At 37.0% G+C, this 23,189-nt stretch overlaps 1 protein-coding gene across 1 annotated transcript in view; it reads left to right on the top strand.

Annotated features, from left to right (window-relative positions):
• Window positions 1-23,189, top strand: part of TBC1D8B (TBC1 domain family, member 8B (with GRAM domain)) — a 72,910-nt gene that overhangs the window by 45,308 nt on the left and 4,413 nt on the right. The window contains exons 11-20 of the mRNA XM_011958703.1: window positions 771-888; window positions 2,197-2,482; window positions 3,714-3,843; window positions 4,391-4,489; window positions 16,142-16,210; window positions 16,374-16,614; window positions 17,364-17,429; window positions 19,244-19,327; window positions 20,355-20,411; window positions 21,607-21,704. Coding sequence (XP_011814093.1) covers window positions 771-888; window positions 2,197-2,482; window positions 3,714-3,843; window positions 4,391-4,489; window positions 16,142-16,210; window positions 16,374-16,614; window positions 17,364-17,429; window positions 19,244-19,327; window positions 20,355-20,411; window positions 21,607-21,704 — 1,248 coding nt within the window. The remainder of the gene's footprint in view (window positions 1-770; window positions 889-2,196; window positions 2,483-3,713; window positions 3,844-4,390; window positions 4,490-16,141; window positions 16,211-16,373; window positions 16,615-17,363; window positions 17,430-19,243; window positions 19,328-20,354; window positions 20,412-21,606; window positions 21,705-23,189) is intronic.

The raw sequence follows: 23,189 nt of genomic DNA on the forward strand, positions 1-23,189 counted from the left end.
TTTATTTCTGGGTACGTTGGATACAAGAGGTTTTATTTTCTCATTTATACTCTTCCATTCTCTCCAAACTCTATCCATTAAGGATTTATTACCTTTATAACAAGGGATGTGGCAATGTATATAAAAGTAATGATCTGACATTTGTGTGCAAGATAGGTAAGAAGCAGCAGCAAGTTAGAGTGGTAGTGGGAATGGGAAGGAAAAAGCAAATCTGAAAGACATTTTATAAGAAGAAACTCTAGGATACGAAACAGATGCAGCAGATAGAGGGTTTTCAGCATAATCAAAACTAGGATAGATAAGAAGAATCCTACTTGATAGGGGAAAGAAGATGTTCAGTTTTGGACAAAATTGAGGATGATTCATATCTGAGGGCTATTTCTTTATAGGTAGTTGGAAATACAGATGAAGTTCATTTTCTTTCATTTTAGTATGTCTTTGAAAATTATGTAGGCTTTTTTCAGATTAGTGATAATTAAGGCTTTTCACTCTTTGAAATTAGAGAGGTTTTACTTATAGTATTCTGTATTTATTATATTACTGCTTCACTTTTCTTGAATGTTACTTTATAAAATAACTGATTATCAAATGTTAGCCTGACTTCACCTTGTTTTGCCTTGGACTGGCTCAGAGTTCTCATGTTTCCACTGTTATTACATTATTATTACTCTCAGTTATTCTTGTTGCTGTCAAAAACTATTATGTTTGAAAAAGTATAATTATTACCTGAGAAATATTTGCTTTTTAATACTGTTTTCTGTGAATTTTAGGCAATGAATATTTTGACTTCAGTGCTGCTTCTATATGCAAAAGAGGAAGAAGCTTTTTGGCTTCTGGTTGCTGTATGTGAACGAATGTTGCCTGATTATTTTAATCGTCGAATTATTGGTAAAAGAAAAACCACACACACATATGCATACACACACGGAGATGTACATTTCTTTTCTAAACAATTCTAGTGTCACTTGTCTAATTACTAATAAAATAGAAGGACTGATGAATTCAGTTGTGGTATAAAATGCAAGCAATATCAAAATGTCACATTCACTGACATTCTCAAAAGAAGAGCTTTTCGTACTGAATATAGTCGGAAAGATTGTTTAATATGTTGCTTTTTAAAATAAAATACCTGGTCTGTTTCTTAACAAAAAAGGAAGCATTAAGTTTATAAGCTCTATATTGCTAAAACAATGGTGATCTCAAGTATCCAGAGCTACTGGTGAATTTTTGTAGTTTCTTGATGGGAGGGAGATTTCAATCAGCTTAAAATCTCCACATTTGTATGAATTATATAGATAATTTGCAAGATTTCAAAAAAGGATGAAGTTCTTAGTTTGTTAATTGTATATTTTTTTAATTTTAATTTAATTTAATTTAATTTTAAAAATAAAATTTTATTTTATTTTTAAAATGATGGAGATGGAGTCTCGCTCTGTCACCCAGGCTGGAGTGCAGTGGCGCCATCTCAGCTCACTGCAAGCTCTGCCTCCCAGGTTCACACCATTCTTCTGCCTCAGCCTCCCAATTAGCTGGGACTGCAGGTGCCCACCACCACGCCTGGCTAATTTTTTTTTTTTTTTTTTTTTTTTTTTTTTTTTTTTTGTATTTTTAGTAGAGACGGGGTTTCACTGTGTTAGCCAGGATGGTCTCAGTCTCCTGACCTCATGATCTGCCCGCCTCAGCCTCCCAAAGTGCTGGGATTACAGATGTGAGCCACCATGCCCGGCCAATATTTTCTTTAGTCATCAAATATTTACAGATCTGTGACCCCTCACCTTAAAACTTATGGATGGTCTCTTCTTTGTACCATAATAGGCTTTCAGGATTGTGGTTAGGTCATTGATTGTACTGTCTTTCATTATAGTTATTTGTGTATTTATCTTGAGTTGTGCTAGCTATTAAACTCCCTGAACATGAGACTATTTCATTAATTGGTATAGCTCTTATAATACCTAGTACAGGTCTCTGCATATAATAAAGACTCAATAAATAACTCTTCAAGTGATTTGAATTGTGTTTCTGAAGTACATGACACTACTAGCAGTTAGATGTATAAAATACAGAAAAGGTTCTGAAAGAGTTCATAATTTAAGGAAGAAAAATGAGATACATCAGCATGCTAATAGAAGTGGGGAGGTATGGAAACAAGTCCTTTTGAAAAATGTTTATTTTTAAACTTCTTTTGATACTCTCTAGGTGCCTTGGTGGATCAGGCAGTCTTTGAAGAACTTATCAGGGATCACCTTCCTCAGCTGACAGAACACATGACTGATATGACATTCTTTTCCTCAGTTTCTCTCTCTTGGTTTCTCACACTTTTTATTAGTGTGCTACCTATTGAAAGTGCAGTGAATGTGGTGGACTGTTTCTTCTATGATGGAATAAAGGCCATTTTGCAACTGGGATTGGCAATACTTGACTATAATTTAGACAAACTGCTGACTTGTAAAGATGATGCTGAAGCTGTGACAGCTTTGAACAGGTATTGTAAGAACTATAACATTTAAATCTGAAGGAAATTTGAGAGATGATGTTGTTCAATCCCCATGTTTTACAGAGGAAACTGAGCCCTAGAAATTTCATTTTGCCTGACATTACAAAACCACTTGAATGAAGCAGCTATGCCTAAAGTCCAGTCCTCTATCTCCAGAAAAAATACAGCAAGAATAAATCACTTTGAAGTGAACCACTAAATTATGTACACATTTACACTAATATTGTTGATTCAGTATTCTAGGACTTTCATATTCCCAGTTTGAGCTATAAAGTGTCTATGTAGAAGTAGTTCGAGCAGGAAAAGGGTAGTTGATAATGTTAAATATCCAGTGGTCGGGAAGTTATTCTGGTTTCTATGTGGTTGCAGGTGGGTTGAACTTTATTTTCCTAGTGACTTTTGTATGGATGCTATTTTGTATTGGAGCACATGTGTTGTATGTGTGTGTATGTGTGTATGCACACATTTGTGTATGCTAAATGAATAAATATTTGAATGGGCAACTATCGTAATGCCACATGAAATCCCATTATATACAGAATAAAATACAAACATCTTACTCTGGCATTCAGAACTCTGTGGTAAGGGCTCAGTTTACCTTTCTTCACTTATTTCCCCCTATACGCTTCTACATACCCTATATTCCACTCTACTGGGCTATGTGGTATTTGCCAATTACTCTCTGAGTCTGTTTGCTTCCTTCAAAACCCCAAATGATTCCTTCACTATCCCATTTCCCTCACCCATGCCCTCCTAATGCTCAACCATCTTCAAACTCCACTTCTTGACCGGGCGCGGTGGCTCACGCCTGTAATCCCAGCACTTCGGGAGGCGGAGGCAGGCAGATCACCTAAGGTCAACAGTTCAAGACCAGCTTGGCCAACATGGCAAAACCCCGTCTCGACTAAAAATACAAAAATTAGCCAGGCATGTTGGTGGGTACCTGTAATCCCAGCTACTTGGGAGGCCGAGGCAGGAGAATCATTTGAAATCAGGAGGCGGAAGTTGCAGTGAGCCAAGATTGCGCCATTGCATTCCAGCCTGGGTGACAGAGCAAGACTCCATCTCAAACACAAAAAACAAGTTCCACTTCTTCATAAGACCTTCTCTTGTCCTTTCAGTTGAAAGTAACCTCTATCTAGGGAGAAATTAGGTGTCATTTCTCTGCTTTAATAATGGTAGTTCCACTAATTCTTGTATTACTATCACTTTTCAATAGGTTCTTTGACAATGTCACTAATAAGGATAGTCCATTGCCTTCAAATGTTCAGCAGGGTTCAAATGTGAGTGATGAAAAAACCAGTCATACTAGAGTGGATATTACAGATTTGATTAGAGAATCAAATGAGGTAAGTTTTTTCATGCCATAAATATATTGCCTAGCATATTTAAAATGATTGAACTATGGTATATCTCTAGTGGTATATTAAGTGTAAGATAATAATGCAAGTAGACATACAACTTAAAATCCAACTTAACTTTTAAAATGAGTTCTGTGAACTGTTCCTAGGTTGTGTAACCTCCTCTGCCTCAATTTGTTTTTCATTAAATGAAATTAAATTCACTTGCTTTCACAAATAATGACTACTTTAAACATCTATCTCTGTATTAAAAGGTGAATTATTCTCGTTATTATTGTTCGCTTCTTAGAGATTACGAATTTTACCCATATTTTTGTACTTAGTCTATGTACATAGTAGATGGAATTCTCTCCAGTGAATATATTTAAAAACTGAACGTGGGAGGTGAAAATTTGCAAAATCATTGAACAAGTCAGGAAATTACCTAGAAATAGAATCAAGGCCTCCAAGAATTAAGTCTGATAAAACTGAATTGTAAAAGAAGAAGTAGATGTTTATTATGAATGAATATATACTGAAATCATATCTCTTGCAGAAATATGGTAGTATTCGCTATGAAGATATACACAGTATGCGCTGTCGAAATAGGTTGTATGTGATACAGACCCTAGAGGAAACAACAAAACAGAATGTGGTAAGTATGCAACCAATGGGGAAAAACCAGTTGGAGTAATTTTTTTCTTTAACTTTCTTTAGAAATTATCATTCTGGGCAAATAAAAAGGACTAAACTTTTGAGCTAGATCCTTGCCAAGGTTTAGCCTATGGTAAATTATTTTTTAGAGAAAATAAATTATTTTCTTCAGGTTGACCTATGTTGCCTTCTCCAACATGTTTTGTACTATTTGACCTTCAAGACCACTGAGACAGGGTCTCGCTCTATTGCCTAGGCTGGAATGCAGCGGCATGATCATGGCTCACTGTAGCCTCTACCCCCTGGGCTCAAAAACTCCTTCTTCCTCAGCCTACTGAGGAACTGGGACTGCATGCACACACCACCATGCCTGGCTGATTTTTAAAATTTTGTTGTAGAGATAGGTCTCAGTATGTTTCCCAGGCTGTCTCAAACCCATAGGCTCAAGAGCTCCTCCTTGCCTAGGCCTCCCAAAGTGTTGGGATTACAGGCATGAGCTACCACACCTAGCCTGCAGCTCAGTGTTGAATGCTATCATGTTGGCATTTAAGCATAACATATTTGTGATGTGCTGTATCAGTAAGAACAGCTGATCTACACAGTAGTCAGTGCTCCAATGAATATTATTATCCTTGGATACCTAAAGTAAATACTATGTTTTAAATACTTGTCTTTTTAATATTTGGATTGCTCCATAAGCAGCTGTTAATATTGGTTGCCTTTGGTGAATCGGATTAATAGATTGCTGGTCAGAAGGAAGAGAGTTTTACTTTGCTGTTTATGTTCTTCTGTACTGTTTGAGCTTTTATCACGGCCATGTGTTGTTTTTGTAAACCTACTTGCTTAAAGGCCAAGGTCCTCAGAGATACAAATCTGGGAAGATTAACATTTCTGAAGATTCCAGGTTTAGATTTCAATTGAATAATTCAGTGAGGTTACTGTGACATGGTTAGCATAGGGCCCCTTGTTTTAGTTTTTATATGTTAGCATTTTTTTTAATTTACTGAAGTAATACATGCTCACTGTAAATAATTTAAGCATTACATCAATGTAAAAAGTAGATTCCCCGCTCCAGAAGTAAACATCTTAAAATAATTTGGCATATATCCTTTCAGATCTTTTCTCTAGGTGTCTGCACACATACATGTGTGTTGGAAGGATATAGTTTTTTAAATGAGATCATACCAGTCACTTTGCTCTGCAACTTTTTTCATTCAGAAATAGATCATGGTTATTGAATATCAGTAAATATAGATCTACCTCACTCTTCCTAATGCATTGAATAGTGTACCATAAAATGGATATGCTATAATTTACTCATTGTTGATGTACATTTAATATGTCTCCCTTTTTTGCTCTTACAAATAATACTGTATGTAAACATTCTTGTATATATATTCTTTACAAGATAGATATCTGGAAGTGGAAGCTGGGTAAAAGCGTATGCCCATTTAAAATTTGACAGGTCCCTGCCAAATTATGCTTCAAAAGATTTTGCCAAATTGTAATCCCACCAGCAGCCTGTAAGAATGTCCCTTTCCCCACATTCTCACTAGTTGAATTTGTTGGCCAGGCATGGTGGCACACACTCGTAGTCCCAGCTGCTCAGGAAGCTGAGATGGTAGGATCACCTTGAGCCTGGGAGTTCCAGGCTACATTGAGCTATAATCATGCCACTGCACTCCAGCCTAGGCAACAGAGCCAGACCTTGTCTCTAAAGCAAACAAAACAAAATCTTTAATTTGTGCCAATGTGATAGATCAAATATCACCTTTCATTTAAGGTTTCAATTCACTGATCACATATGTTTATTAGCCTTTTTAATTTAGTCTCTTAATGGCCTATTCATAGCCTTTGCCTGTTTTTCTATGAGATTGTCTTAAGTATTGATTTGTAGGAGCTCTTTTGACTATTAGTAGTACTAGTTCTTTGTCAGCTATATTTGTGGCCTGATATTTCCTCCTAGTCTTATTATTTCTTTCATTATCTTTATAATGTCTTTCAGATTATACAAGTTACAAATTTTCATGAAGTCTTTCTCTTTTTTATTACATGGTATCTGGGTTTCATATCAAACTTAGCAAGCTTTCTCTATTTAAAATTATATACATTATAAAAATATTTTTTCATATTGGCTTATAGTACTGGTATTGCTTTTTTAACATTTAGAACTTTAATACACCTAGATTATATTTTTGTTTATTATGTAATATTATGTTTTTCCAACTGAAATCACTCATTTTGTAAAAACCAAGTATTAAATAGTTTATTTAACTCACAGTACTCTACTTTTTTCATATGCTAAATTCTTACATATATACATGGGCTTTATTTCTGGACTTTCTTTTTTTGTTAGTACAACAGTACCACACTGTTTCAATTACTGTAGTTTGTCTATTTTGAAATCTGTTAAGGCTTTTATTCATTGTAACAATCTGTCTTTTTAAATGTTCTTTAGTAAGCATTTTTAGTTTTCATCATGTAGGTCTTACACATTTCTTATTGGGTTTCTTATTGGGTTTATTCTACCCCTATATATTTTATGGTTTTGCTGCTAATATGAATGAGATCATTTTTCCTTTACATTGCCTAATTGTTTATTGGCTGTGTGTGTAAAAGTTATTGATTTGGGTATGTTACTTTTCTAAGTGGTCGCGTTATTGACTCTCATTAATTGTACTATTTTTTTAGTTGACCTCGAATTTTCTGAATAGACAAGCATGTCATCTCCAGTCTTAGAATTTTGACCCTTCCTAACATTAATACCACTTTTCTTTTTTCTGTGTTATTGCATTAGGTAGGATCTTCAGAGAATTATTGAATAATAGCAGTAGAAGCAGGCTTCCTTGTTTTTTTGTTTTGTTTTGTTTTTGGTTTTGGTTTTGGTTTTTTTTTTTTGAGAATGAGTCTCACTCTGTCACCCAGGCTGGAGTACAGTGGCACAATCTCGGTTCACTGCAACCTCCACCTCCTAGATTCAAGCAATTCTGCCTCAGCCTCCCTGGTAGCTGGGATTACAGGTGCCTGCCACCATGCCCAGCTAATTTTTGTATTTTTAGTAGAGATGGGATTTCACCATGTTGACTAGGCTGGTCTCAAACTCCTGACCTCAGGTGATCCACTCACCTCGGCCTCCCCAAGTGCTGGGTTTGCAGGCATGAGCCACCACACCCAGCTGCACGTTTTTTATATAGGTAAATTATGTGTCACAGGGTTTCATGTACAGATTATCTCATCACACAGGTAATAAGAATGGTACTCAATAGGTAGTTTTATGATCTTCACCCTTCTCCTACCCTCCATACTCATGTAGGCCCCTGTGTCTATTGTTCCCCTCTTTGTGTCCATGTGTACTCAATGTTTAGCTCCCACTTATAAGTGAGAACATGCAGTATTTGATTTTCTTTTCCTCTGTTAGTTCACTTAGTATAACGATCTACAGCTCCATCCATGTTGCTCCAGAGAACATAATATTATTCTTCTTTATGGCTGCATAATATTCCATGGTATATATTGACAACATTATCTAGTCTACTGTTGATGGGCATCTAAGTTGATTCCATGTCTTTGCTATTGCGAATAATGCTGTGACATACATACACATGCATGTGTCTTTATGGTAGCATAATTTATATTCCTTTAGGTATATGACCAGTAATGGGATTTCTGAGTTGAATGGTAGTTCTCTGTTATTTGTGATATCTTCAAACTGCTTTCCACAGTGGCTGACTTAATTTACATTTCCACCAGCAGTGTATAAGCATTCCCTTTACTCCACAACCTCACCAGCATCTTGTTATTTTTTGATTTTTTAATAATCACCATTCTGATTGTGTGAGATGGTATCTCATTGTGATTTTGATTTGCATTTCTCTAATGATTAGTGATGTTGAGCATTTTTTCATATGCTTGTTGGCTGCATGTAGGTCTTCTTTTGAAAAGTGTCTGTTCATGACCTTTGCCCACTTTTTTGTGAAGTTGTTTGATTTTTGGTTTTATTTATTTATTTATTTAATTTTTTATTTATTTATTTTTTTTGACAGAGTCTTATTCTGTCTCCCAGGCTGGAGTGCAGTGGCACGATCTTGGCTCACTGTAAGCTCCACCTCCCAGGTTTACGCCATTCTCCTGCCTCAGCCTCCCAAGCAGCCGGGACTACAGGCATGTGCCACCACGCCTGGCTGATTTTTTGTATTTTTAGTAGAGACAGGGTTTCACTGTGTTAGCCAGGATGGTCTCAATATCCTGACCTCATGATCCACCTGCCTCGGCCTCCCAAAGTGCTGGGATTACAGGCGTGAGCCACCACACCCAGCCTGGTTTTTAATTTTTTAAGTTCCTATGGATTCTGGATATTAGACCTTTGTCAGATGCATAGTTTGCAAATATTTTCTCCCATTCTGTAGGTTGTCTGTTTACTCTGTTGCTAGTTTCTTTTGCTGTGCAGAAGCTCTTTAGTTTAATTAGTCCCATTTGTCAAATTTTAGTTTTGTTGCAATTGCTTTTGGCATCTTTGTCATGAAATCTTTGCCACCGCCTATGTCTAGAATGGTACTCCCTAGGTTTTCTTCAAGGCTTTTTATAGTTGTACGTTTTACATTTGAATCTTTAATCCATCTTGAGTTGATTTTTGTATATGGTGAAAGGTAGGGATCTAGTTTCAGTCTTCTACATTTGGTTAGCCAATTATCCCAGCACCATTTATTGAATAGAACTTTCCCTATTGCTTGTTATTGTTGACCTTGTTAAAGATCAGATGGTTGTAGGTGTGCAGCTTTATTTCTGGGCACTTCATTCTGTTCCATTAGACTATGTGTGTTTTTGTACCTGTACCATGCTGTTTTGGTTACTGTAGCCTTGTAGTATAGTTTGAAGGTGAATAGCGTGATGCCTCTAGCTTTGTTCATTTTGCTTAGTATTGCTTTGGCTATTTGGGCTCCTTTCTGGTTCCATATGAATTTTCTGTAATCGTTTTTTCTAATTCTATGAAGAATGTCATTGGTAGTTTGATAGGAATAGCACGGAATCTGTAAATTGATTTGGTTGGTATGGCCTTTTTAGCAATATTGATTCTTCCTATCCATGAGCATGGAATGTTTTTCATTAGCTTGTGTCACCTCTGATTTCTTTGAGCAATGTTTTGTAATTCCCATTGTAGAGACCTTTCATCTCCATGGTTATTGTATTCCTAGGTATTTTATTCTTTTTTTGGCTATTGTGAGTAAGACTGAGTTCTTGATTTGGCTGTCAGCTTGGACATTGTTGGTACATAGAAATGCTACTGATTTTTGTATATTGATTTTTGTATTCTGAAACTTTGCCAAAGTTGTTTACTAAATCTAGGAGCTTTTGGGCTGAGACTATGGGGTTTTCTACATATAGAATCATATCATCTGCAAATAGAAATAGTTTGACTTCCTCTCTTCCTATTTGGATGCCTTTTATTTCTTTCTCTTGTTCTGGCTAGGACTGTCCATACTATGTTGAACCAGAGTGGTGAGAGTGGGCATCCTTGTCTTCTGGTTCTCAGGGGGAATGCTTCCAGCTTTTACCCATTCAGTATGATTTTGGTTGTGGATTTGTCATAAATGGCTCTTATTATTTTGAGATACAGTTCTTCAATGCCTAGTTTGTTGAGGCTTTTTAACATGAAGGGATGTTGAATCTTATTGAAAGCTTTTTCTGCATCTATTGAGATGATCGTGTGGTTCTTAGTTCTGTTTTTGTGATGAATCACATTAATTGATTTGTGTATGTTGAACCAACCTTGTATCCCAGGGATAAAGCATACCTGACCATGGTGGGTTAGCATCTTGATGTGCTGCTAGATTTGGTTTGCTAGTAGTTTGTTGAGGATTTTTGCATCTGTTCTCCTCAAGGATATTGACCTGAAGTTTTCTCTTTTTTGTTGTATCTCTGCCAGTTATTGGTAGCTGAATATACTGGCCTAATAGAATGAGTTAAGGAGGAGTCATTTCTCCTCAATTTTTTGGAATAGTTTCAGTAGGAATGGTACCAGCTGTTCTTTATATGTCTGGTAGAATTTGGCTGTGAATCCATCTGGTCCTGGGCTTTTTATGATTGGTGTTTTTTGTTTTTTGTTTTCTGATTCAATTTTAGAACTTATTTTTGGTCTGTTCAGGGTTTCAATTTCTTCCTGGTCCAATCTTGGCAGGTTGTGTGTTTCCAAGAATTTATCATTTCTTCTAGGTTTTCTAGTTTGTGTGCATAGAGGTGTTCATAGTAGTCTCTGAGGGTATTTTTTGTATTTCTGTGGGGTCGGTGGTAATGTCTCTTTGTCATTTCTGATTGTGTCTATTTGTATCATCTCTTGTTTCTTTATTAGTTTAGCTAGTGTTCTATCAGTCTTACTTATTCTTTTAAATAGCCAAGTCATGAATTCATTGATCTTTTATATGGCTTTTCATGTCTTGATTTCATTCAGATCAGCTCTGATTTTGGTAATTTCTTGTCTTCTGCTAGCTTTGGGGTTGGTTTATTCTCGTTTTCCTAGTTCCTCTAGGTGTGATGTTAGGTTGTTAATTTGAGATCTTTCTAACTTTTTGATGTGAGCATTTATGCTATAAACTTCCTTCTTAACACTGCTTTAACTGTGTACCAGAGATTCTGATATGTTTTATCCTTATTCTCATTAGTTTTAAATAATTTCTTGATTTCTTCCTTAGTTTCATTGCTTACCCAAAAGTCATTCAGGAGCAGATTGTTTAATTTTTATGTGATTATATGGTTTTGAGCAATCTTCTTAGTATTTATTTTCATTTTTATTATGCTATGGTCCAAGAGTATAGTTGTTATGATTTTGGGATTTTTGAATTTGCGGAGGATTGTTTTATGTCTGATTGTGTGGTTAATTTTAGAGTATGTGCCATGTGCAGATGAGAAGAATATATTCTGTTGTTTTGGGGGGAAAAGTTATGTAGATGTCTGTTAAGTCCATTTGGTCAAGTGTTGAGTTCAGGTCCCAAATATCTTTTTTAGTTTTCTGCCTTGATGATATGTCTAATACTGTCAGTGGGGTGTTGAAGTCCCCCACTATTATTGTGTAGTTATCTAAGTCTCTTTATAGGCCTCTAAGAACTTGTTTCATGAATCTGAGTGCTGCTGTGTTGACTGCATATATATTTAAGATAGTTGTCTTCTTATTGACTTGAACCCTTTACCATTATATTATTCCTTTTTTGTTTTGTGGTGTTGTTGTTGTTGGCCTAAAGTCTGTTTTGTCTGAAATCATAATAGCAACCCCTGCTTTTTTCTGTTTTCCATTTGCTTGGTAGATTCTTCCTCATCCTTTTACTTTGAGGCTTTGGATGTCATTGCATGTGAGATGGGTCTCTTGAAGACATCATACAGTTGCATCTCACTATCTTATCCAACTTGCCACTCTGTGCCTTTTAATTAGGGCAGTCTGGTTACATTCTGGTCAGTCTGTTTACATTCAAGGTTAATATTAATATATGTACATTTGATCCTGTCATCAAGTTGTTAGCTGATTATTATGCAAAATTGATTGATTGTGTAGTTGCTTTATTGTGTCAATAGTCTATATACTTAAGTGTGTTTTTGTAGTGGCTGATAATCATCTTTCCATATTTAGCACTCCTTTTAAGATCTCTTGTAAGGCAGATCTAATGAACATGAATTCCCTTTGCATTTGCTTGTCTGAGAAGGATCTTATTTCTCCTTTGCTTATGAAGCTTAGTTTGGCTGAATACGAAATTCTTGGCTGGAGTTTCTTTTCTTTAAGAATGCTGAATATAGGCTCTCAATCTTTTTTGCCTTGTAGCATTTCTGCTGAATAGTACACTGTTAGGCTAATGGGATTTCCTTTTTAGGTGACCTGCTCCTTACCTCTAGCTGCCTTTAATATTTTTTCTTTCATTTTGACCTTGGAGAATCTGATGACTGTGTGGCTTGGGGATGGTCATCTTATATAGTATCTTGCAGGGGTTCTCTGCATTTCCAGAATTTAATGTTGGCCTGTCTAGCAAAGTTGGGGAAATGTTCATTTATTTTTGTCTAAGCTAATTCAGAGAACCAGTCTTCGAGTTCTGAGATTCTTTCCTCAGCTTGGTCTATTCTGTTGTTAATGCTTGTGATAGTATTATGAAATTCTTGTAGTAAGTTTTTCAGCTCTATCAGATCAGTTTGATTCTTTCTTAAAATGGTCATTTCATCTTTCACCTCCTGTATCATTTTATTGTATTCCTTTGATTCCTTGGATTGGGTTTCAACATTCTCCTGAATCTCGATGATCTTCATTTCTATGTATATTCTGAATTATATGTCTGTCATTTCAGCCATTTCAACCTGGCTAAGAACCACTGCTGGGGAACTAGTGCAGTTGTTTGGAGGTAAGGTGACATTCTGGTTTTTTGAGTTGCCAGAGTTCTTGTGCTGGTTCTTTCTCATCTGCTGCGTGAGCTGATATTCCTTTAATCTCTGAAGTTGTTTTCCTTTGGATAGGTCTTTTTTATTTTTTTGGGTTTTTTTTTTTTTTTTTGCTTTTTTCTTCTTTGATGCCCTTGGGAGTTTGATGGTGGTATAAGGTGGGTTCAGTTGACTGGCTTTGATTTTGAAGACTTCAGATGACCAAAGCTCACCTGAGCTTTCCTGAGATGAGTGCACTACCTCTGTGGGGCTGGTACCAGACCCCCAGCTTTGTTCTCTGGGCCCTCAGGGCTAGGAACCTGCTCTGCCAGAGAGGCCGAGGTGTTCCCAGTCCATTGGCTTCAACACTGCAGTGGAGGTGCTAGCCAAAACAATAGGGGTGGTGGCAGTGGAATCCATGCTTGCTCATGCATGCCAGCATCCGTAGCAGGGTGGCAGCGTACATATGCATTGGCTCAGGCTGGGTGCCGGTAGGAGCCTTTACCTTAGTTTTCACAGGTGGTGTATACTGGCAGAGTATTTTAGTGTTGTGTTTTGGGCTGCAATCCAGTAGGTGGCACTTAAGAGTGTTAGCCAGCAGATGGCTTCTTGCTCTGCTGCATGGCTCCGGGGTAGTGGTCTGTGATTGGGGGCAGGGAGATGGCCCATTCACCTAGTCTACCCCTGGGCCTTAGAGGAACCCCTCCAATTACTGGCTTCATGCCCACATTTCTTTTGTTGGGTGCTCTGGTTCACAGGGCTCCCTTAGGTAGGAGCCACAGTTGGCAAACAGGTCTTATCCTTACTGAGTCGGCCCTGTGGAGGGAGGCACACACCACCCCTCTATCAACCTGCGAACCTGGGTGTCTCATCTCTGAGTGATGCTTGGGCACCACCTAAACCAGAAAGTCCCCTCCCAGCTAGGAGCTGCGGGGGTGAGTAGTGTCACCTCATCTGCTGTCCAAGTGCATCCCAAGGGTACCCGGGGTTGCAACTGCCAGCAGAGTTTAGGCAGAAGCTGGACCACTGGGCTGGAAGCTCTAAGAGGCATTGCCTACCTGGCTACCAGTGGTGGAGTTTGGTAGGGTCACCTGCCCTGCCTTTTGGGTGTTTCCAGGGACAACAGGATGTTGCAGCCACTGGCTGAGTTCAGGCAGAAGCCGGACATCTGGGCTGGAAGCTCTAGCAGGTGTTGCCCGCCTGGCTACCAGTGGCAGGAGTGGGTGGGGTCGTCCGCCCTGCCGTGTAGGTGTTTCATGGGACAACAGGAGGCTGCAGCCTCTGGCTGATTTCAGGCAGAAGCGGGAGTGCTGGGTTGGAAGCTGGCACCAAGCCTTGTCTGGTGAGGAGGGTGGACCAATCTTACTGCTCCCAGGCACCATGACTGTGGCCTCTATTGGGTCTGTGGCGCTAGTGTTGGTCTGTTCCGGGATCTGAGGCTTGTAGAGGTCCCCTTGGACTTAAGATTTCCTCCACAAACCATCTGGGTGGCTCTCTGCCTCAATTTAGAGGTGAGGTGGGAGGATGAGCGTCATGAGTAGGGGGTTAGGGCAGGGGGATTCTCCCATTCCCAGCCTTACACAGATCCCCATAGAGAGTGTGAATTACCCTTTCTCGTATTGGGGAGCTTCTCCTGACTCAACATTGATGCCAGATAGGCTACTGCCCAGCTTCACTCCTCTCTGCTCTCTGTGTACCCTTGCTGCTTTGATGGTTCCCAGTGTGGTTTCTTAGATGGTCGGCTTTTAGGGTCAGTGTTCACTAAACCCTTTGTTTCCCCTCCATAAGAGAGCAGCACCCATGGTCTGCTTCTAGTTTGCCATATTGGCCCATCCCATGCTGGGCACCTTTTTTTTTTTTTTTTTTTTTAGATAGGTTTTTAGACAGTCTCACTCTGTCGCCCAGGCTGGAGTATAGTGGCATGATCTCGGCTCACTGCAACCTCTGCCTCCCAGGTTCAAGTGATTCTTGTACCTCAGTCTCCCAAATAGCTGGGATTATAGGCGTACGCCACCACACCTGGCTAATTTTTGTATTTTTAGTAGAGACAGGGTTTCACCATGTTGGCCAGGCTGGTCTTGAACTCCTGGCCTCAAGTTAACTGCCTGCCTTGGCCTCCCAAGTGCTAGGATTACAGGCGTGAGCCACCATGCCCCTGCTGGGCACTTTAAATGACCTCTGTGTCCATGCTTAAATTATCCACTTCTCAATGATAGTCATTTGTGATTTCTTTCATCTCACTTGCCAGAAATTTGTCTATCTTATTGATTTTTTCAATAAACCAACTCTTAATTTTATTTACTGAGTCTACTGGTTTTTTTTTAAATTTTCCCTATTTCCTCAATTCTAGCTTTTTTCTTTACCTTTGCTTTCAAATTTCTTAGATACCATAATGATTGTACCATTATTGTATCACTTGTTGAGTTGTATCACTTGTTAAGCCCCTGGGCTCATTCGGCAAATAGAGACTCACTAGCTTTATGGACATTCAGATTGTTGGATGAAAACTCTGATTGCCTTATAAACTTCAAAGAATTCTCCTCTGCAATTGGTAAGATGATTTTTTTAAGAAAAAAAAAAGTGCCTCTAGAAATACTTAGTACTGCCTATTATTGCCAGTTCAGTCAGATTATATCACCATGGGTTACAGTGTGTTTAGCTTTAGTAATAAATGGACCCTTTTCTGCATTTGTTGCTAAATCTAAGTATTTTGATATTATTTTCCCCAACCCTTTCAGAAAAGCAAACTGTTAGATGTGAGTGTTTTAAGGGTTAACATAAGGAAGTGCTCCTTCTTCATGGAACAGGATAAAATTACATATTTTCTAAGCTTATTACTTATTGGATTATGTTTTCGGGCATAGATAGGGAATGTACATCTCCCAATGCCTTTGAAGTATTAAATGGCAACCTCACATGATGACTAGATATGCTGCTTATGTGGCAAGAGAGGAATATATGGAATAAGACTTAGAATAGTGTTACTTATATTTATAGACATTAAGTGGCTGTCCTTTGGCAGTGATTTCTGAGTATGAAGAGATGAATAGCAAAGTACATATTAGAGTAGAATTGAACTAGTCTACTACTACTTCTTAAAAGGATAAAATAGATAACTTTATAACATAACTTTTTATTATTCATTTAAGAAGTTAAAAGACAAATATTTTCTTCTAGCAGAGAGAGACTCTAAGTAAATTCAAAGAGAATTTCTTTATTGCAATGTTAAATTCTGTGTACTAAATTGCTTTTAATCTTTTTAAAGTTGCGTGTTGTATCACAAGATGTGAAATTGAGCCTTCATGAATTGGATGAACTTTATGTCATCTTTAAGGTACTGTTGTTCTTTTTTAAATGAAAAATAAAGCTTTTTTAGCAGAATTGTATCACAGCCATTCTAATTATTTTTATCTTTATTTTAGCAGACATGGTTTTTAAAATCTTCCAAAATTACTTTTTCTAATTAGTAACTTTCCCTTTTTATTTATTTTTAATAGAAAGAGCTGTTTTTATCTTGTTATTGGTGTTTGGGTTGTCCCATATTGAAGCATCATGACCCCAGTCTGCCATATTTGGAACAGTATCAGATTGACTGCCAGCAGTTCAGAGCGTTGTATCACTTATTGAGTCCCTGGGCTCATTCGGCAAATAGAGACTCACTAGCTTTATGGACATTCAGATTGTTGGACGAAAACTCTGATTGCCTTATAAACTTCAAAGAATTCTCCTCTGCAATTGGTAAGATAATTTTTTTAAGTAAAAAAAAAAAAAAAAAGTGCTCCTAGAAATACTTAGTACTGCCTATTATTGCCAATTTAGTCAGATGTATCACCATGGGTTACAGTGTGTTTAGTAATAAATGGACCCTTTTCTGCATTTGTTACTAAATCTAAGTATTTTGATATTATTCTCCCCAATCCTTTCAGAAAAGCAAGCTGTTAGATGTGAGTATTTTAAGGGTTAACATAAGGAAGACAACGTTCCAATTTTCCACACTCAGATGCATGGGTACTACAGAAGGACTTCCCCCCCCTCACCTCCCCGTAAAAATTCAACCACATAGCCTAGAAGAGTGGTAGATAAATACCCAGCAAACATGTTGTACCTATAGATAGTCAAGATGTTGTACCTGTAGACATTATTCCTTTGCTTTTCCAGATACCTCAGCATGCTTTCTTATCAGGGATCACCCCTTGAAGATCAGTTCTGTCTTCCACAGGCCTCATTCAAAAGAAAAGAGAAATCTGAGATTGGGGGAAAGGAGCTAGGAAAGAGAGCATTTTACTTTTTTGATAAAGAGTATTTTTCTTATACAATTATACACTTGAAGGAGAGCATCTGACTGACTAGGTGGTTAATTGTTAGCTTAAGTAACAGATTTCTAAATCCTAATTTTTGACTAATATCTATATCTTAATCTTTATTGCTGAAATTGATTCAATGTTCTTTAGATACATGATTATTTACAATTGAATTTTATTGAACAGACATAATGTACAATGGAAGTTTTACTGAGAAGCTTAAGCTGCTTTTTAAGCTACATATTCCTCCAGGTAAGAGTTTACCAGTCTTTAATGATGTACAGCAGGAATTTATTCCATTTTAACAAGTATAATTACAGATTTTTTTAACAACTAAACTAATTTTCAACATGATATAAGATCGTTGCTTCATTGTGGCCCTCAAATTATATTATGACTACTTTTGCTGATATAGATACAGTGATCTATGGAAGAGATCCTGTGTTACATATGGGCCCACAAGTTTCCTTCCTGTTAGTAGTCAATTTAATGATAAATAGTTTGTATATAAGAATTACATATCATTTGCTTGTTGGTATAATGTTGAATTGTTGTTGTTGTCATTAGAGTGGAAATTAACTTTAGACAAATTGCCAAACTCACAAAATACTACAAATTATTCAGAAAAATGGGACAAGGCAGCACTTAACATTTAAAATGTTCCTTTTTAAACATTTTAAAAAGGAAGCACAATAAAAGCTATCATGTATTAAGCACTTGCTCTGACAAAATATTAACTTTACATGCATTTTTTAAATTTAATTCTCACAATATCCCTGATAGGTGGTATTATCCTTCCAATTTTGATAAGGAAACTGAGAGCTGGAAAGATTAAAATTTGCCAAAGATCACATCGCTAATAAATTGTATAGCAAACTGAAGTCTAACTCCAAAGCTCACATTTCTTTATATTCTTTCGTACTACCTCAAAATTACCACACCATTCAGTTTACTTGTTTTTCCCACTGACCTGAAGAGGATGCCTTGCCAAGGCCTGATCCCTACTTTGTGAAAACAGTCTTAGGCTTTAAACTGAAGGAGCATTGCAAAAAGTACCTTTTAACCGAGATTGGGTAATTCACAAAAACAAACAGCACCTCATAATTTGTTTAAAGCTACACCTGGGATCCCTTTTCAGCTTTTCTCAGGATAGCCAGGAAACATTCTTTACCAGACCAACAAACTAAAGGCCATCTTTAACCCTTCACACACTCAAATCACAAACACAGTATTAAAAGCAAAAGACAAATCACCTAAAAATTTAATTATAAAAGGAGTTTAGAATGTTTAATATTGTCATCAACTATGCTTTTAACAGAGGGATAAAAAATAGGAAAACCAATATTTACCTGTTAAAGCACAGGTAGGAAGTAAACTAAAGCACCCAACTTTCTGTTTTCCTTATTATTGAGGATGGTTTTTAAATGGCTGAGGTCACATTTTCAGAGATTTATAAATGCCAGATTTAAACAATTTCAACTTTTAATAGCTCTTGGAAAACAATTAAAACAACAAGTAGGAAAAATAATAGAACTCAAAATGATCAAGTACTTCTTGTATGTACTATATTTTATATATATTACAGTATAATTACTATATATTACAGTAGAGTAGAACCACCTCTACATTTCTTCACTCACATCTTTCTTATACAGAAACTCTTTTTTTTTTCATTTTTTATTATACTTTAAGTTCTAGAGTACATGTGCATAACGTACAGGTTTGTTACATATATATACTTGTGCCATGTTGGTGTGCTGCACCCATCAACTCGTCAGCACCCATCAATTCATCATTTACATCAGGTATAACTCCCAATGCAATCCCTCCCCCCGCCCCCCTCCCCATGATAGGCCCCGGTGTGTGATGTTCCCCTTCCCGAGTCCAAGTGATCTCATTCATTCTTAGCAAACTATCACAAGAACAGAAAACCAAACACCGCATGTTCTCACTCATAGGTGGGAACTGAACAGAAACTCTTTAACACCCGGTTCCCAGATTTTCCTGACCTCATCTCTGCCCCTGGTTGTTAATAAATGTAATTTGGGTTATTTATATGTTTTCAGCTTATACTGAAGTGAAATCTAAGGATACTTCAAAAGGAGATGAACTTTCCAAGGAAGAATTACTTTATTTCAGCCAGCTCCATGGTAAATACCTGTTTAAAACTTTAACTGTTTTGATGATTAGTCACCCATAAAGATCTTGTTGACTTAGATATACTTTACCCAGCTAAAATTGGGCTTCATTTTACCTTATGCTTCTTTTGTATTACCACAGCACTTAGCATGGTCCATAAATGTCTGACCAGTTAGCCAAATTGCATTTTGGGGCTTTGATTTATGGAATTTCTTGCTTATTGGAGACTCAAAAAAGTATTTTGTTTCTACTTATGTTGCAGAAATTTCTAAAATGTATTAGACCATTTTCATGCCTTGATAAAATACAATAGAATATTTGATGATTAAAGGTCATAGCTATTTTTCAAACAGTGAATACTTATTATAAATCACTATAGGTGTAGGAGACAGGGATGAGTCTGTCTCCAAGACAAAATTTAAAGTGATATGAGCTTATTTTTGTGTCCTTTAGTTTATTTTCATAAATATTCAATGTCCTATAAAGGGATGAACCCTGATTAATGTATATTTGTGGTTATTATATGTTAAAGTGTTTGAACATTAAGTTTGAAGGGACCTTACAAATCTCTTCCTTTTGTAGATAAAGGTAAGTCAAGTCTCTTCCTTTTATAGATAAAGGCACTGAGGCCCAGAGAGAAGTGACTTGTGCAAGGTTTCACAGTGAGTTATTGCCACAGTCAGGGCTTTGTAGCACACTCTTCTGACTTCCAGTATGTGCTTTTTTCCCCTTGATAATAAAAGTAATATAACTTTATTTAAAGAAAGTCACAAAGAAGAAAATACCACTCAGAGATAAATACTTAATATTTGGTATACTTCCTTCTAAGATTTTTTAAAATATGGATTTCCCCCCAGTGTTCTTTTTACTGTGAAAGTTTTGGAATATTTTGTCTTCTGATGATAGGCCAAGTCAGCTAAAATTTGTTTGCAGAACTGAAAAAAGTAATGTGCTTATACGTCTATACGAAACATTATTTTACTTTCAAAGAGTATTTGTTAAACATCCTACAGAATGCAATTGCATCTTTTCTTCTAGTTTCCAAGCCTGAAAATGAGAAGGAAGCAGAATCAGCAAAACACAGCCCTGAAAAAGGTACTATGATCTAGGAGTTATCATTTAATTTATTTAGTTATTGTTTATGTAAATAAGGATAGCTACAAAGGGGGAAAAGATGGATTCCTTTTAAAGGCTATTGATGTCTCAGAAATTATAGAAAATATGATAGTAAATGACCCGTATTCATTTAATTTTATTATTTTAAAAAGATTTGTTTTTAATTTCAAAAGTAATAGATAATTCTTGGAAAAGAAATTCAGACAGTACATAAGTCCTTTTGCCTTCACTCAACCCTACCCGAAAACATTTTTGCCTATATCCTTTTCAGATCTATTTCTGTGTATACACAACATATGCAGACATCTCTCTTTTTAAAACAAAAATCCATAAGTACTGTTTTATAATATCCTTTTTTGATTTTGCAATATATCATGGACATCTTTTAATGTCAGTACATTTGTATCTTAAACTCTTTGAATGAATAAGTAGTGTTTCAAATTTTTGAAAAAGAGCCACTACAGACCACTTTGTTTTGTTTGTTTGTTTGTTTGTTTGTTTTGAGATGGAGTCTTGCTCTGTCACCCAAGCTGGAGTGCAGTGGCATGATCTCAGCTTACTACAACCTCCGCTTCCCAGATTCAAGTCATTTTCCTGCTTCAGCATTCCGAGTAGCTGGAACTACAGGCACCTGCCACCACACCCGGCTAATTTTCATATTTTTAGTAGAGACAGGGTTTCACCATGTTGGCCAGGCTGGTCTCGAACTCCTGGCCTCAGGTGATCTGCCCGCCTTGGCCTCCCATGGTGGTGGGATTACAGGTGTGAACCGCCGTGCCCAGCCCCCTTTGGTACAATATATGCATATTAAGAACATAATATAGAAGCTGTTTTAAACTTAATAGTATACATGAGAATGAATACATAAAATTTGCATTATTAAGTCGGGGTGTATTGTTTTAATCTAAATATGTCCTTTCTCCCTCTCTCACCACATCTTCACTAGTTCCTAACCTTCCCAAAGTAAACGTTTTAGTCTAAACAGAAATGGGAAAAGTATTCTGAGAGCCAGTGGGTGAAATAAAAGGTAATTTCAGATCATTTCCTGGATTTAAAAAAAAATAGACTCTTATATTTCAGTGAAATACCTTTTAATCATAATTATTATTTTTGAAATTTGAGAAAGTATCAAGTGGGCTGTTCCTGATGAAATGGTTTTACTCCCTTTCTTCAGGCAAAGAGAAAATTGATATTCAAGCATATCTAAGTCAATGGCAAGATGAGCTTTTCAAAAAAGAAGAAAACATTAAGGATTTACCAAGAATGAATCAGGTATAGCATTTTCAAAAAGAAAATTCTAAGTTCTTGCTTTTTTGTATGAATGTGGGTGTAACCTCTAAAATAGCTAACATGCTATTCCCAAAATAATTAAATAATGTATGTATTATCTAAGTTTCAGATGAGCATGGAAGAGTGGGAAGAAATTTTTTAATGATTTTTTTTATTTTTAACACTTAAATGTGTCTAGTGTTTCAGAGAATTCTTCTGCTATGACATGCACCTATAGGAAAAATATATGTGTAATATATTTCCAACTTTATTGGAAATGTTAATTTATTCAGTAAACATTTGTTTACTGTCTACCAGATACCAAACCCAATGCTAGGTACTGGGAATGATAAATTACTGAGATGGCTCACACCCTGGTTCCTACTGATCTTATATCCGAACATAATCTTAAGTTCCTCTTTTTCTTATACACTGCCTAATCAAAATATGTTCTTCTTTTTTTAATTAAAATCTGGTTAGTACAGATACGGAGGATCCTGAGAACTTTACCAAAATGAAAACTATCAAATAACTTCATATTTTTCAGTGGACTGTATCATTTGACAATTGAATAAGTACTTTCTAAAATGAGTCAGTATGATATATTTATTCTAGAATTATTATAAATGAACAGTACTATTGTTTAGGGAAAAATTCTCTCAAAGTACCTTTATTCCTCTACTCTCACATCACAACAATAACAATCATCAACATAGAAGAAGACATCTGTGGCCAAATGTGTGGGAGTTTTCCCCACCACCAAGCAGCAGATACCAGCTGAGTGTCCTCCAAGTAAATTCCAACACTATCTACCTAGAAATAGTATGAGATTCCACAGGTTGAGTGTTCAGTCCCCAAGACTGCTCCCTCCTTTCACCCTGTAACAAGTCTGATCTCCTGAACTTCTGGCTCATCAGCTTCAGGCTGGGGTTCCCACTATCCCTTCTTTGAGTTTGATTAATTTGCTACAGAGAGACTTACAGAACTCAGAGAAATCCTTATATTTACTGGTTTACTAAGAAGGATATTTTAAAGAATACAGATAAACAGCCTGAAGAAGAGATACATAGGGCGAGGTTTGGAAGGGTCCCAAGTGCAGGAGCTTCTGTCCCCATGGAGTTGGGGTGTGTCACCCTCCCGGCATGTGGATGAGTTCTTCTTTACCTTCCTCCTGTCAGCCTCCATGCATTCAGCTATCAGAAGCTCCCCGAACCCAGTTCTCTTGGGTTTTATGGAAGCTTCATGATGTCAGCATTCCTTCCCCCAAGGATATAAGGTAGGACCCTTTCTAGGGAGGGTTTTAAGACCAACTATCAGAAAGCTACTCGGGACGCTGAGGTAGGAGAATCACTTCAACCTGGGAGGAGGTGGTTGCAATGAGCCAAGATTGCACCATTGCCCTCCAGCCTGGGTGACAAGAGCGAAACTCTGTCAAAAAGAAAGAAGAAAGGGGAGGGAAGGGGAGAGGGAGGGGAGAAGGAGGGAAAA

This window comes from Colobus angolensis, unplaced genomic scaffold (assembly GCF_000951035.1).
Source record: "Colobus angolensis palliatus isolate OR3802 unplaced genomic scaffold, Cang.pa_1.0 Scaffold472, whole genome shotgun sequence".
NCBI lineage: Eukaryota > Metazoa > Chordata > Mammalia > Primates > Cercopithecidae > Colobus > Colobus angolensis.